This window comes from Tachysurus vachellii, chromosome 26 (assembly GCF_030014155.1).
Source record: "Tachysurus vachellii isolate PV-2020 chromosome 26, HZAU_Pvac_v1, whole genome shotgun sequence".
Lineage (NCBI taxonomy): Eukaryota > Metazoa > Chordata > Actinopteri > Siluriformes > Bagridae > Tachysurus > Tachysurus vachellii.
The window spans coordinates 14,951,850-14,969,349 of NC_083485.1; the positions used below are offsets into that span (position 1 = coordinate 14,951,850).

At 36.9% G+C, this 17,500-nt stretch overlaps 1 protein-coding gene across 2 annotated transcripts in view; it reads right to left on the reverse strand.

The window, feature by feature from the left end:
• The window catches only part of LOC132840721 (astrotactin-2-like), a 343,281-nt gene that overhangs the window by 85,455 nt on the left and 240,326 nt on the right, over positions 1–17,500 (reverse strand). For both annotated transcript variants that reach the window (XM_060862652.1, XM_060862651.1), the window contains exons 12-13: positions 3,501–3,667; positions 2,743–2,931 (exon numbers count right to left, since the gene is read on the reverse strand). In XM_060862652.1, coding sequence (XP_060718635.1) covers positions 2,743–2,931; positions 3,501–3,667 — 356 coding nt within the window. The remainder of the gene's footprint in view (positions 1–2,742; positions 2,932–3,500; positions 3,668–17,500) is intronic.

Here is a 17,500-nt window from a genome sequence, read left to right on the forward strand (position 1 = left end):
GTCGTGTTTTATTCCACTCTAAAATGATCACGCTACTTATACAGTATGCACTCGAGTGTTCCGTTTAATCAGAGCGGTTCATCCATAAAGCCACCTGTATTAGCTCGCGCTAGCGCTGATACGGCCTTGATAAAGCCTGGTACTGTGGCCTTCAGAGACTAGAAGTTAAGGTTGCACTTTCATAATTATGATGCTTCATAAAGCTCTAATAACATGATTTAGATCCTTCCTTGATAACTTAAAATCATGCGGTAAAACTATTGCTTTAATAGCGTATGATGTAACGAGCAATTTCTAATTCACAACAACTGCTAAATAATTCTAAAGCAGCTGTAACATTTTTATACAACATTTAAAGTGTCACCTGAGTGGATTGTGTAAACTAAATACGTTCAGTCCTGATTTCCAGGTTATTACACATTTAAGTAGCGTTAATTAAACTCAGGACAGGAATCTACTTTAGCTTAATGCTACATATGCATGTTGGTGTCATTTTTTGATTTGTTTAATCGAATCGATTCATTTTTTGAAATCGAAAATCATGTTTTTGTAATGTGATGTTTATAATGACTTGTGTTACAACATGATTATAAGCTGTCTAGGTATTATAGAATCATTATACAGCATTATTGGACATTTATAACACATTAATAAAGAGTTCTATAGTGTTATAATTTCTCCAAGCATTCCTTTATTATAATGTTTATGTATTATTATTATTATTATTATTATTATTATTATTATTATTATTATTATTCATTCATTCATCTTCTACCGCTTATCCGAACTACCTCGGGTCACGGGGAGCCTGTGCCTATCTCAGGCGTCATCGGGCATCAAGGCAGGATACACCCTGGACGGAGTGCCAACCCATTGCAGGGCACACACACACACACACTCTCATTCACTCACACAATCACACACTACAAACAATTTTCCAGAGATGCCAATCAACCTACCATGCATGTCTTTGGACCGGGGGAGGAACCTGGAGTACCCGGAGGAAACCCCCGAGGCACGGGGAGAACATGCAAACTCCACACACACAATGTGGAGGTGGGAATCGAACCCACAACCCTGGAGGTGTGAGGCGAACGTGCTAACCACTACGCCACTGTGCCCCCCATTATTATTATTATTATTATTATTATTATTATTATTATTATTATTATTGTTATTATTATTATTATCATTAGTCTACCAAATGTATTAAAGGCATCATTATAAACTTGTAAAGGATTAGAAGTTATAATAATTTATAAATAATGGTTTTCCAAGGAATATTTGACAGATTCGGTCTAACATGAACAAAACTAGCCATTTTTTTTAACAGCTGTGTAACTTCTCTGTGATTCATAGCGTCCGTTGCCTCTATAAACCGGTGTGGTTCACGAGGATAATCACGGCCACGTCCATGCCAGTATCCAGCACATAAATGTCCACAGCGTACGACACAGTAAATAAATTCCAGCGCTGGATCGGAGCAAAAGCCAGACAGAAAGCATCAGCGTGTGAGATTTTAGAGTCTCAGATCATTCGTCTTGATTATCAGAGAACCCCGAATGGCTTTTTAAAGGCTTAACAGCACTGGGATTAACTCTTAACCCATAACATTTAGGACTACAGTTTAATTCACAGGCATCGACTCGCTGCTTCTTATACTGTATGACGACGGGCCAAAATTCCTTCTGATTAGACAGAAATATTGTAAAGAGAGAAAAGAAAAGAAATGCAACTGATCCGATTTAGTTACCATTAAAGATAAATAAGCTTATTTATTAAGCCTATTATTAAAGCTTCATAAAGCCCTATAAATGTTTCCCTTATGAAGACTGGAACCACTTACAGTAGTTAACATCATGTAATAATGCTAAATAGCATTTTATACCTTAGCTACAGATGATTATGTAGGATTATTACAGTTGTAATTTAGGGTTTATGTATCCCTACGAACACAAGATTAATTAATAATGCTGAATATCAATGTGTATCTATTATACAGGTGCTTATGTACTGTAGGTTTATGTCAGTTGTAATTGAGGGTTATGTAAACTTATAAACACTTCCCTGTAGTAAAATTGACCCACATTTTTAGCAGGATGTATTAATGCTAATTATTAATTTTGTACCATCATAGATGTTTATGTAGATTCATGTCAGTTGTAATTAAGGGTTATGTAGCATTATAAACACTTCCCTTTGCTAAAATAGACTTACTTTCTTAACATGGCATAATAATGCTGTGGGTATGAGGTTATGTGGGTTATGTTGCGTTATGAACACTTAATTAACATGATGTAATAATGCTGAATAGGCATTTGATACCTTTACAGATATTTATGTAGGTTTATGCCAGATTTCATTGAGGGTTATGTAGCTCTATGAATGATTCCCTTAAAAAGAATGAAACCACTTAGTTCACATTATGTAATAATGCTGAATAGGCATTTTATACCTTTACAGATATTTATGAAGGTTTATGTCAGATGTCATTGAGGGTTATGTAGCTCTATGAATGTTTCCCTTAAAAAGAATGAAACCACTTAGTTAACCTAATGTAATAATGTTGAATAAGCATGTTATAGCTTAGCTATAGAGGAAATATAGGGTTACGTCAGTTATATTAATGTTTATGTAGTCCTATAAACACATCGCTTTAGTAACTTGGTTAAATAACTGATTACTTATGACGTCTTAATGATGCAGTAATTAACGTTAGTCAAGTGAGTATTTAATTCTTACCGGAAGGTCATCTGAAACACCTGACCCAGGTTGACCTCTTGAGTCTTGTTGTTGTAGCCGTGCAGCATTTCGCTGAAGAGCGTGTCATTGAAGCGAGAGTCCTGTTTAGGACACTTGGGGCCTTCACAGTTATCAGCTAGAAGAAGACAAGAGCGTCCATCTGCTGCCAGCTTGTATTCCTGCACACACCTGAGTGCTCATACACACACAAACACAAGAACACACAAAAGAAGCTCAGTGAGCAGAGTCTGAGTAGATCCTGGCACACAGAGGAAGGACAGCACAGTATGGGACTACAGATAAGATGTAATTTCAAATGTAGCTGCGAGCACCGACTGTCGCGGCCGAACACGAAATGAAAGTCGCTTTTTAGAGAACTGTGCAGAATTTGGGAAGTTCTCATTTCTCAGGAGGTAATAAACACAGCCATACGGTGTGGATTTATCCCAGGACTTAAAAACCCTGCAGGTCTGAAGGGCTTCGGTTTTTTTATTTTGTTCTGATATTAGTTTTGTGTAGAAGAGAGGAAACTTACTGGGTTTTGTTTATCTACAGCTTTAAACGGATGATCTGTATACTGGACAGGAAGAAGACTGAGCTTTAATACTGTGAGAGAATTTAGATTTTTACTTGCTTCTGTGAGTCACTTGTTTTCTCCACAGACCCTAGATTGGACGTTTTGTATTCTCTGACCGAGGAAGATTTACAATTCAGAGGCATAACTATATGCACCCCCTTGTGTATTATTTTGTTCTCACCCACAGAACATGAGCACGTTGTTGGAGGTGGGATCATCCGGCAGGGGTACGAGCTGCTGAAGACACAGTTGCTCACAGCCACCGTTAAAGCCGTCCGTACAGTCTGTACCCACGGAGTAGTCATAGCAACCAGATCCGTCCTTCATAGGCCGCAAGCCTTCGGGACACTGTACACGAATCAGAAAAACAAAAGGAAAAGACAGCAGGTGACCATGACGAGAGCAGAGGGTTGGAATGCAATGTCGAGGGATGCTATTAATTATTGGCACCTTTGAGACAACGGGAAAAAAATCGACTCAAATAGAAGACCAACAATTTCTCCATTCCAACAATCCTATAGAAGCTTTTTTTTCTCTTGAAATATATGTATAAAAATAACATAACTCCCCTAATAAAAATATCTAAGCTGACAAATTGAAGCCTTGAAAGAAAAAAGGCTTTCAGTCTTCACAAACAAAATATAATGGTCTAGACACAAAATAAAGTCGGTTTGTTATCCGTCGTTTCCAGGGAAACCAAAAAGCTTTCAACACAAAAGTGCCAAAAATGTATTGTGCTGCATAATCAGCACAATAAATGAAAAAAAATAAGGTTTCTAAAAGTTTGGAACAGGGAAATAAAAAAAGAAAAAGAAAAACAGTGCAATGATGGTTTAGTTACACAGCTTCCATGGATTAAAACATCACTCGAATTGCGTATTTTTATTTTTTTTTTAAATACATTCATTTTGCTTATGTAACTGACACCAGTGTGTTTAGACTCTCCATCCCTTCAAAGTGCTTGAGATTGTTTGTTGTATCACACAAAACTGCATCAGATGACAGTTTTAATAAAAGGAATTCATTTTAATGGACTAAAAATAAGCCGTAAGTGTCTCAGATAAGTGCTCGGTCAGATTCTCGTCATTTTATTCCTACAACGATTCCTATAGCAAATTAAAAGGATGACATAAAAGCTTCCAACCAAAGCAGAAATAAAATAAAATTGAATGTATAAAGATAGCTGGTGAATCATTCCATCCAAAGCTGATTCATTTTCCCAGATCAACGTTCCTTCTCACAGTGATAGCTGCAGGAGTTTCACCAGGTGTAAGTTATGACACGGCACCAGAACCACCATTATTAAAAACTTCAGCGTAAACATTCTGGCTTCAGTGATGTGATGACACCTCAGGGATCTTGTGTATCTCCAACACGTATTAAATAACTCCTGCAGTGCTCTCACTTTCCTCTCCAAACTTTTATGACTGCTAATTAACAAGCAGCGCGTCTTCGAGCTGTAGCGAGCGAACGTCGCCTAACTTTCTTCCTGAAGAGATGACGCATAAGTTCGCTCACAGCTCATGAGGTATAAATGCTTAAAATGTATTTTGTAGAGTTAAGTTTGCAGAATCCAATCATTTGATTAAACCTTACAGATGACTACCAATAAACAGTAGGCCACATTTCTTCTCTAGAACAAAATCTAGAAGATTTAACAGTTCTTTAGTTGTCCTTCACGTTCCATCTTTATGCTACAGTAGAGTGTTTCTCGATCAGAAATGTCTACAAGCATATTTGAATCATTTTAAGAAATTAACAGCTCATTTATCCAATAAACCCTCGAAGAACACTTGAAGAACCCTTGAAGAACCTGAAAGCATCAGTCAGACGATTCATCCTGGCACTTGGTACACCAAAAAAAGACGCTCTTCAAATGTTCTTTAAGGTTTCACAATAAATTAAGAGTTTAAAGCCTCCAAAAGCAGTTCTTTCATTTTCTAACATAGAAACACTAGTTGGGTTCTACATAAGACATTTAGAACCTTTTTCACCAGAAGAACAACCAAATGGAAGCTTAACAGTTCTATTTTTTTTTCTTTTTACTGTATTTGCTCAATACATAGGGTAGAAGTTATAATTTAATGGTGCACTCTTAGATAATGGTAGAACCCTATGACTTAGTGCTTCCCTATCATGGCTTCAGGTAGAACTCTAAGAAGGCTTATCTACTAAACCCTGAGGAACCATAAAAGAACTCAATGATTCAGTTGAACCATTTGTGGTTCAAGCAGAGCATCGGTGACGCTGTCCAATGTGAAAAATTTCATTCATTCATTCATTCATTCATTTTCTACCTTGGGTCACGGGGAGCCTGTGCCTATCTCAGGCGTCATCGGGCATCAAGGCAGGATACACCCTGGACGGAGTGCCAAACCATCGCAGGGCACACACACACTCATTCACTCACACACTCACACACTACGGACAATTTCCCAGAGATGCCAATCAACCTTCCATGCATGTCTTTGGACCGGGGGAGGAAACCGGAGTACCCGGAGGAAACCCCCGAGGCACGGGGAGAACATGCAAACTCCACACACACAAGGCGGAGACGGGAATCGAACCCCCAACCCTGGTGGCGTGAAGCGAACGTGCTAAACACTAAGCCACCGTGCCCCCCTGTGAAAAATTTATTTCCTTAAATTTGTGGCATTTTTTTAAAGCGTAATTTCATTTTAGGACCTTCAGTAAACATTTTATAAAAACGGAAAACGGACAAAAGTATCTAGTCAACGAATTAACCGAATCACAGAATCCATTTGACTCAGTGAATCAGTTGAATCAAATGCATCAAAACATTAGTAAGATATAAATTAAAGATAGATTTTACTGCAGAAGCTGCAGAAGAGTTAAATTAACTTTCAGGCATACAGATTTCTTCCCTATCAGAACTTAGCAGGATTAGCAGAAACATAGGATTAGGTTTGGCTGGGACAAATAATTGATGCAGATTGTAAAGAACCCCCCATAGAGCATCTGACGTACAGCTAGTCATTTGTGTCTCAATGTGTTTAATCTCAGCTCGGTTCCTTCTGGTAATCATATTCCACCCGGTTCTCCCTGAAGCATCTCTCTGTTATTATACACTGGTGTCCTGATAGCAAATAAAACACAGGCAAACAAAATGACTGGCGAAGCACTCAGCAGTCTGCAGCCTTCATGGGCAATTACACATTCATCACCTGATTTCTCTCAGAAGAGCGAAGTCAACGATGGGAATGAGTTATGAGCCATTATGTTCATGCCGCGATGGAACGCGAGCATATTTTCACGCTCAGGTGCTAATATACTGCACTCGGTGTCAACACATGAATATGAATTGCTGGAATGGAAATTGCATTTCCACCAAAAAAACTAAACAAAACAATTACACGAGGAAAAAGAAAGCACGAGTCACGAACACGTCAGATCGGAATTCAGCTGCTATTAATTTCGCTATTAATTTTGCGGATGAGCTGCACGGCATGAAGAATGAACATAGGCGAGAAGAAGAAGACAGAAAGAAAGCATCGGTTTGGATGACAACATGAATGTCTGTATGACTGAAAAAAAGAAAAGCAGGAAATAAAATGAAGCTGTCGTGTCAATTTGTTTTCAGTCCCATACATGTGCTTTTATTTCTGTTCTAATTCTGTTCTGTCATTGGCTGATTGCCCTAAAGTCGTCACCTGTTCTGTGTCTCTTTTAGCGGGATTAGTTGTTTTTTCCCCCATTTTTTCTTTCTTTCTTCTTTCTTTCCTCATATTTCTTTCTTTCTTTCTTTCTTTCTTTCTTTCTTCATATATCTTTGTTTTTTCTTTCTTTCTTTCTTTCTTTCTTTCTTTCTTTCTTTCTTTCTTTCTTTCTTTCTTTCTTTCTTTCTTTCTTTCTTTCTTTCTTTCTTCATATTTCTTTGTTTTTTCTTTCTTTCTTTCTTTCTTTCTTTCTTTCTTTCTTTCTTTCTTCATATTTCTTTCTTTCTTTCTTTCTTTCTTTCTTTCTTTCTTTCTTTCTTTCTTTCTTTCTTTCTTTCTTTCCTCATAATTCTTTCTTTCTTTCTTTCCTCATAATTCTTTCTTTCTTTCTTTCTTTCTTTCTTTCTTTCTTTCTTTCTTTCTTTCTTTCTTTCTTTCTTTGTACTTGGTGCACTCTGGTTTTTAAGAAACAACTTTTTATTTAAACCATTAAAGGCTACAAAAGCTATTCGAAACTCTTTCTAAGTATAAACATTTAAGGATGTTAAGAACCATTAATTATCAAGTCCCTTGATGAACCTTCACACTTTTAGATCAAGAGGTCTTTAAGGATTGTTGTAATGATTGCTCAGAGTCTGGAAGTGTCAAATCCATAAGGGGAAGTTTACTGAAAACACAAGCACAACAATCTAAACCTGTGGGTAAAGAGCGTGATCGGAGTTCCAGTAACACACTGTAAATGAGCTGAAACACGGCTTAGTACGGAGTGGCAACTAACAAAACTTTGTGTAGCAGTTAGCGCTAACGTGCTATTTGAGTCCAAACCCAGGAAGTGAACCCTGAAGTGGTGAAATTCTGCAGGAGGGCTCCCTCTAATGAGCAGGAGGGGAAGTCATGTTAGGAGTCGTTACAGCTGTTTAGAGGTTATTAAATATTTCAGGATTAATTAATTAAGTGTGTAACATTTTATCTGAGTATTTATAAGAATGTCGATCATGCTCACAGCTAATAAATGTACTAGCTCACAGATTCATATTCATTACTGATAATCCTATTCTTCTTCTTCTTCTTCTTCTTCTTCTTCTTCTTCTTCTTCTTATTATTATTATTATTATTATTATTATTACAGTAATAAATAACATGAGGTTAGACTTGTGTTGGTTTTCTGGTGATTTTTTGCTTAATAAATATTTGAGATCTTCACAATACTCTTCATAATGCCTTCAGTTTAAATGCTAATTGCACCACTAGCGTATGACATACACGCGTACTGAACACTTACACGCGTACACTTGTTTTTGATTCCCGTAGCCTCGGCCCTTGGTCAGTCGTGATGCCCCGCTGCCCTTCAGGAGCATCCTGTAATTGTTTTGGCATTTTCCATTTGTTCTGTTAATCCCTGCATTGATTTGATGATGGCTTTCACTAGACACTTGATCAATAGCCCAGAGCTCAGGACCGGTATAATGTTACTGTGTATTTCCTGCGCTGTGTAAACGATACACACTTCCTCCACTATACACACTTCCTCCACGATACACACTTCCTCCTCTGCTGAACCTTCTCCAGATTTCAGAGGAGAGCTGGTCTTTCTTTCTTTCTTTCTTTCTTTCTTTCTTTCCTCATCTTTTTTCTTTCTTTCTTTCTTTCCTCAACATTTTTCTTTCTTTCTTTCTTTCTTTCTTTCTTTCTTTCTTTCTTTCTTTCTTTCGTTCTTTCTTTCTTTCCTTCTTTCTTTCCTTTTTCTTTCTTTCTTTCCTCCACTTTTTTCTTTCTTTCCTCCACTTTTTTCTTTCTTTCTTTCTTTCTTTCTTTCTTTCTTTCTTTCTTTCTTTCTTTCTTTCTTCGCTACTCTTCTTTACTCTTCTTTCTTTCTTTCTTTCTTTCTTTCTTTCTTTCTTTCTTTCTTTCTTTCTTTCTTCACTTAATCATCTTTCTTTCTTTCTTTCTTTCTTTCTTTCTTTCTTTCTTTCTTTCTTTCTTTCTTTCTTTCTTCACTTAATCATCTTTCTTTCTTTCTTTCTTTCTTTCTTTCTTTCTTTCTTTCTTTCTTTCTTTCTTAACTTAATCTTTCTTTCTTTCTTTCTTTCTTTCTTTCTTCACTTAATCTTTCTTTCTTTCTTTCTTTCTTTCTTTCTTTCTTTCTTTCTTTCTTTCTTCACTTAATCTTTCTTTCTTTCTTTCTTTCTTTCTTTCTTTCTTAACTTAATCTTTCTTTCTTTACTCAACTTCTTTCTTTCTTTCTTTCTTTCTTTCTTTCTTTCTTTCTTTCTTTCTTTCATTACTCTTCTTTCTTTTTTTCTTTCTTTCTTTCTTCACTTAATCATCTTTCTTTCTTTTCTTTCTTTCTTTCTTTCTTTCTTTCTTTCTTTCTTTCTTTCTTTCTTTCTTTCTTTCTTTCTTAACTTAATCTTTCTTTCTTTCTTTCTTTCTTTCTTTCTTTCTTTCTTTCTTTCTTTCTTTCTTTCTTCACTTAATCTTTCTTTCTTTCTTTCTTTCTTTCTTTCTTTCTTCACTTAATCTTTCTTTCTTTCTTTCTTTCTTTCTTTCTTTCTTTCTTTCTTTCTTAACTTAATCTTTCTTTCTTTCTTTCTTTACTCAACTTCTTTCTTTCTTTCTTTCTTTCTTTCTTTCTTTCTTTCTTTCTTTCTTTCTTTCTTCACTTAATCATCTTTCTTTCTTTTCTTTCTTTCTTTCTTTCTTTCTTTCTTTCTTTCTTTCTTTCTTTCTTTCTTTCTTTCTTAAAACACAAAGCTTAAAAAAATAAGATTAAAAAAAACAAAGCTTACTTTTAAACATCTTGTCCTCTAAACCCAAAATATCCCTACAGTACATTCATCAACTCCGACCAGCTTCATCAAACCCTCCTGTGCAGTTTATCGTCTGATTTCTAAACAGCATCGACGTTACCCTGAAGATCCACAATCCTCTCTCGCATATCTGCATTAATGAGCGTTTTTTACTGGGTTCAATTCCTCTCACTTGCTTTGTGCGAATAATTCAATGACATGAACATATACATCAATAAGAGGTGCTTATACTGAAGCAGCAATAAAACCTTCTCACCATCTGCGAGGTCTGCACTGAACAAGCTGCTTATGGATGTACGTAACAAATGAATAACAACAACTTCAACCACAATCAGTTTTTCATTTCTTTCAAGCTTTTCACAGAGAAGACCTTCACCCTCGTGCTCTTATTATTCATTTATAGTTTTCAGATCCTACACACTGCATACTTTATTTTCAAAGTTTGGTGTTCATACCAGGAGTTTTTGATACCTACACAACGAAGTGCAAAATCCTGGACTTCTTGTTTTCTACATGTCTGGCTGTACGGCGGAGGTTTTCTAATCTATAACCCTGAGGATCAATAATCTGACTGGATTTATGCCCTTGGAACCAATAAACATCTGAAAACTAAAACATATCAAAAGTAAGTTTCTTTTTTTTTTACTAGACACTTCGCCGAATGACGAGGTTTCATAAAACTTAATAAACCTTTGTAAATGTTTCACGACTCAATCAAACTTCCAATCGTGTTTATTTTAATATCCGGAAAGATGAACTTGATGTAATGATCTGAGAATTTTATGAGTACAGAAGGAAGGGTGTAAAGGAGCGCTGGAGGCTTCCGGGCTTCACTCCGCCTTCGTGCTCTGATTCATTAGATACACGGTTCACCTCCAGCTTTTTAATCAGACGCCACACGATTAACAAGCTTCCTAGCAAAAGAACCCGTTTTTTTTTTTTTTTTTTTTTTAAGCAGAAGATGAAGGTCAGGATGGAAGGTACGACTTCAGGGCAGCATGAAAAAGCGTTTTATTTAGAAAAGGGAAAGAATCGGAAGCTCGAGTGTTAGAAGCAGTCATGACTTCAGGGTGCGTTTGACCTTCGCTGATGGACTGAGATTCGTATCAGATGTTCTCCGTGTCAATTCTCTCAACCAGAAAAACGCTGATTAAAAGAAATTTTTCCAACACTTTAAAAGAAAAGCTGCAGGATTTTAAAACATCAATTTTATTAAATTTTCTGCTAGTAAAAAAGTTTATACACTTACAATTCTGATAAACTTTCAACCACTAATGAAACCCCCTGCACTTAGCGCTAAATAAGTTAAAACACTATTTACACCTTCTGTCATCATGCATTTGTTTTTTGTTTTTTTTTATATGTACATGTTTTAAGATCAGATTAAACTCTGCGGTTCTTTTCCCTCTTGGGGATTAATAAAGTACTCTGTCTACACTTTAGTTTTCCACAGACGCTAATGTCTAGTAATGGATGACTACGTAAATAAATAATGTACACTCGTACAAAATGTAGAGCCCTTAAAGGTACTCGGGTTGGACCTTTGGGAGGTTCTACGTCAGGAGAGTCCGATCTTATCCGCAGAAAAATGGAGTGGGAGCTCATTGGATTTCATTCCAAGCTACACTTAAGGTACTGAAAGCCAAGAGTAACTGATGAAACATTTGGAATCGGGTTTGACTGGAATGTAAACCTGCACCAACCCCGGATCATGTTGAGTCTACTGGATGGGATTGGATCTCGCTGGTCTATATAGAGCGCTACACTATAGAGTAGATATATTCAGTAGATATAACCCTTGAGAAACTCTTAGGCAGTACAGAGCACTCAGACAGCTTTGGGTTCTAGGTATTAAAAAGAAAATAATTTCACCAAAGGAAAAATCTAAAATGGCCGACTGAACCACAAAGCAGCGTTTAACAACATGATGACAATGAATCACTAATCACTAATGGAAAAAGAATGTACACGCACACACACTCACACACACACACACACACACACACAATACACATTTACACAAAAAATACTGATTATAATAGACATGAATTTCTCATTAACGCCTTAATTTATTAACATCTACGTTTAAGGGTTCTCCAAAAAGCTCTCTAATGCCCCTTTTCCACCAAAAAGAACCAGGTGCTGGTTCAGAGCTAGCACTGGTGCTGGTTCAAAGTTGGTTCCACTGGAGAACCTTCTAAGAACCGGTTTGCCTTTCCACTGGCTAGAGAGCATCACAGAGCCGAGTCTGACGTCACTGTATACGTGTCACGTTTCCCAGCAACTTTAGCGCAGCAGCGGCAAACACAAACTCATCAATGGCGGATGTTGCTTTACTGTTAATGCTCATGGCTTTGTGATACATTAACATCCAAACGCGGCGAATCCAACGTGTACGTGCAGCTCCATGTAATCTGTATAAATGGAGGTTGTAACCAAGAAAGTACATAATGTTATTTTATCATTAACACAGAAAAAAGTTAGCCTTAGCATGTAGCTACTTACTATCATGTGTGCTGATAATGTCGCGGTAAAGTAAAAGTGTATTAAACATTAGTATACTTAAGGTACATTAACAAATGCGCTAACAGTAGCCCCGCCCACAGACCCGCCCACAGCCCCTGACACAAGCGGTTCTTAAGTCTAGACCAGCAACGTTTTGGTGCTACTTAAGAACCACTTTTCCTGGTTCAGAGCCGGTGCTTTGGCTGTCGAAAAAGAAAGAACTGGTTCTAAATTAGGATCCGAACCAGCACTCAAACTGCCTCGGTGGAAAAGGGGCATTTAGGAACCTCCTGACAGGTTCGAGATATTCAGTAGAACATACTGAGCAATAATCTGTGATTCGAGTCTAATCCATTTAATCCACACCTTCTTAGCAAAAAAAATGGTTCTTTATGGGTTCCTTAGAAGTTTATCCAATAATAAAAAATGGTCATACTTGAAATCTTCCTACAGGCAAACATTCTTCTAGATTATATAAGTATTTTAAGAACCTTTACGTGCTCTAGGTTTTCAGTAGCTGATTAGATCGAGCGTCTTTGGTGTCCCGTATTTAATTTTGTCTAATAAAGTAGAGCATTTAGGACTCTTAATCGTTCTGCATTGTGGTTCTTCACTGATTTATTGATTGTAGCTACTGTAAACACCAGGATCTGGTGTGGCAGCCATCTTTGATTTTTTTTTCCTTTTGGTAGTCATGGTTACCTTTCATTCCACTCCCCAATATTCCACCTCCGAATATTTATTCTTTAATCAAAGCAGACATTTAAAAGATTATTATTTCAAATCCTTCCTTAATATTTCAAAACCTCAAACTCATAAAAACATAAATGCGAATATTTATTTTAAAGCTTCATCTCTTTTTATGAAACACTTTTATGACAAGGACTTTGGAGACAATCTTTATTTAAGCCTTCAGGACAAAAAAAAAAACAAAAAAAAAAGAGATTTTATTAAGTTTCTCTCTTCTCCCTCAGGATGACTCATGACTCTGGTTATTTAATCCCACTCTTATGTAAACTGTTTATTAGCTCTTCACTACACCGACTCTATGCTACCCTTCATTTCTCTGTCAACTCTTTTAAAAATCAATTAAAGCCAAAGAATTAGCTCAAATGATTCGGCTGAGATGAACGAGCCCCAAAAAAACACCACCTTGCTATTTTCCCTCCGTCGTCTCGCTGCTTTCCTCATAAGAAAGGAGAGAAGATTTTGTTATCCACATTCAGTAATGCTGCGTTATTAAACTCTTAAAGAGGCGGAAATTGAAAGTTGGAGATGTGTAACAACACACACACACACACACACACACACACGGTTGTTGGCAGTTTTTCTGGTGCTACTGTGAAACAAAACATTTCAGACTGGTCTCTAACCCTTTCTTTTAACTTCAGTTGGAGGAACGTTTCACACGTCTTATTCTGAATCAGTGGTCTTCATTATTTTTTTCATGTGAGCCACACTGATAGGACAAAGTCAATAGGAGAGCCACTTTCACCGCAAAGTATGCCAAGTTATTCAGTCTTAAATAGCTTATCTGCTTAAATACAATGTACGATATTGCAATACAATAATTACTCGAGTTGCGGATGATGCATGAGAAATCGATCCATTTTTTAGTCGGTGTGTGTACAGTAAACACAAGTTGTTAACTAGCATGAAACACAAACTAGCTTCTGGCAGGCCGCCAAAAACTGGCTATTGCGCAGAACGCAGTGAGTCAGTGAGGAGTCAAATAATATATATAAATATATATTATTATTTGTAATATAGCACATTCATTTTTCTATGCTTCCCTGATTGTTTTTAATGTTATTTAAATGAAAAATACATTTTCACCACATGATCATATCATCGTATTATTTACTGCCATGCGAGCCGCATATTAAAGCTTGGCGAGCCGCAGGAGGCTCGCGAGCCGCGCAATGAGTAACACTGTTCTGAATGCACGGTTATGAAGCACAGCTTTTCCCCCTGGGATACAGCCTACAGTGTGAAACGATGCAGTTTAACCATGTTACAGTTAGTCGCTTAGCAACAGACACCCGATCGGAAAACCTCTTATTACATGCTTTGTACTGTACCTTAATAGACACTCTGTGACTTGTGTGAGTTAGTTGCAGCATTTGATGGAAAAATTAAAAAAAATTAAGTTTGACGGTGAACAATAACATGCCAGTTCACACCTTTTAGTGTCTGAGCAGGATTTAGATTTCCAGGTTGACGTCAAACAATATGTTATTTGAAGCGATCGCATGCTGGATTTGTCCAGTCATTACTGTTGATGTGCAAATATGCAAATGAGAAGAAAGTCAGATCCCGAAGACCCATGATTCAGTTTTAAAACGAGGAAGTAGGAGCAGTGTGAAACCTCTCTCTACATCGACCCAGGATTGTGTTTACCTAAAGTTTCATATCACACACGGGTAATATGTGTAATTATCTTTTTTTCCCTCCATATATCAGTAATCACTAATCATCATTATACTTTAAGTAACTCATCACCATTCCATTCTTATATGTAACTAGAACTTTGCCGTATCTATAGACGTGTGTATTCCTAACTGGTAAATTACACCCCGATTCGCTCATTTAACCAAGAAAGAAAGAAATTTGAACATATTATAATTAGCTACCAAGAGGCGCAGGAAAAAACTCCCAGGATGCTTTAGTGTAGAAAAAAAGCACTAGATCTGGTTCACTCGCATCAGCACACGGTGCTCGGATCATTACGTTTGATTTTCTGCTGTTGGTTTGTAGTGAAATAACGCAGCGTATAGAGAATATATCACAGCGCTAACGTGTAGAGAGTGTGTTGGGGTAACTCATTTGAATATTCATACGTGTATGCAAATGATCTTTAGAGAGATGCATGTGTTGATTAAAGCATACAGATGTTCCATAAGTTTACCGTATTTCTAGAATATATATTTCATGGTTAATAGAAATGATTATAGACTTGTGAATGTATACAGTACGTCAGATGTCAGGTTCTTCGCAGAACTTTGAAAAAGAACTACAAACTTTATTCTAAAAAAATAAAATAAGTATCTGCGTGGAACTCTGAGAAAACTGAGACGTCAAACTTGGCAAAGAAGCTGTGAAGAATCCTGCTTTGATATATAAAGTGAAAATAAAGTGAAATCTAGAATCTTTAAAGGCTCTTTACTTGTTCCTTATGTCAAGCTGAGGGTAATAACTGAGAAGCCGAAGAGTTTTAGAATCAGAGGATCTGGACTGCACATTAGGATGAAAAAATAAATAAATAAATAAATAAATAAATAAATAAATAAATAAATAAATAAAAACAAATGTAATTAATAATTACATTATTATTTTTATTTTTATTATTATTATTATTATTTTTTTATTTTATTTTTATTTTATTTACTCTCACTCACTCATTTTCTACCGCTTATCCGAACTACCTCGGGTCACGGGGAGCCTGTGCCTATCTCAGGCGTCATTGGGCATCAAGGCAGGATACACCCTGGATGGAGTGCCAACCCATCACAGGGCACACACACACACTCATTCACTCACGCAATCACACACTACGGACAATTTTCCAGAGATGCCAATCAACCTACCATGCATGTCTTTGGACCGGGGGAGGAAACCGGAGTACCCGGAGGAAACATGCGAAAACAGAACATGCAAACTCCACACACACAAGGCGGAGGCAGGAATCGAACCCCGACCCTGGTGGTGTGAGATGAACCCCCCTTTATTTTATTTATTTATTTATTTATATTTTTTAATTATTATTATTATTATTATTATTATTATTATTATTATTATTATTATTATTATTATCATCCAACATGGTACTACAGTACATAAACATACTTTAACAACATACTTTTATAATCCAAACAACATACTTTTATAATCCAATATACTTTTATAAACCTTGTGACTCCCAGCATCTACAGCAGGTGATATTCTGATCTAATTGACTTTCCCTCCTGACATTTGCAATGCTCTGGGATTAAAAGTGCTTACGAAAGCTCCTGGCTGCAGACAGAATCGTGTCTCTTTATCGGCAGCTAGGAATGCGCTTCATGCAGATGCAATCACGGTGTGAAATCAATGCGACATAAACGTCAAGCAGGAACAGGAACGCGCTGCCAGATATACTGTACAGCCGGCGTGGAAGAAACAGCCTACAGACATAAGAGATATGCAGAGAAGATCAGCATATCGCTAGTCAGATCGCTAGCTCAGCTTTAACATAACTCATATCACACTTGTGTAGTTCCTCTGTGGTGTTAAGTGAGTGTTGTGTGTTGTGTGTTACCCTCAATATAAAAATGATGAGAACAGAACAGAAAAAAAGAAGCTCAAGAGGAGAAGAAAAGCAAATTCTCTCGTCATGTTAATTCCTAAACGCTTCTTTTCCCCTGAAACATTACTACTGGGTTGAGTTTAACTCAGAACCGTTAAAGGGTTCAGATCTGAGATTCCTAAAGGTTAAGGCTAGATTTCTTTTTCAAATCAGAAGAATAATCCAGTCAAAGTGAAATCTAGAATCTTAATGATTCTCTGATTGTCCTGAAAGGGAACCTTTACAGATTGGGTGTAAAACCCTTCAGTAATTAACAATAATGAATTAATGAACTACTTCGGTGATTTTAGAATCTTAACAGCACTCCATGATTGTGGATTAATAATAATAATAATAATAATAATAATAATAATAATAATAATAATAATAATAATGTCTAACATAAATAAATAAAGGGGGCACGGTGGCTTAGTGGTTAGCACGTTCGCCTCACACCTCCAGGGTCGGGGTTTCGATTCCCGCCTCCACCTTGTGTGTGTGGAGTTTGCATGTTCTCCCTGTGCCTCGGGGGTTTCCTCCAGGTACTCTGGTTTCCTCCCCCGGTCCAAAGACATGCATGGTAGGTTGATTGGCATCTCTGGAAAATTGTCCCTAGTGTGTGATTGCATGAGTGAATGAGTGTGTGTGTGTGTGCCCTGCGATGGGTTGGCACTCCGTCCAGAGTCTATCCTGCCTTGATGCCTGATGACGCCTTAGATAGGCACAGGCTCCCCGTGACCCGAGGTAGTTCGGATAAGCGGTAGAAGATGAATGAATGAATGAATGAATGAATGAATAAATAAATAAATAGTTTCTCTAATTACAGATTACAAAGTAAATGAATTTATAATTAGTTCATTAGAAG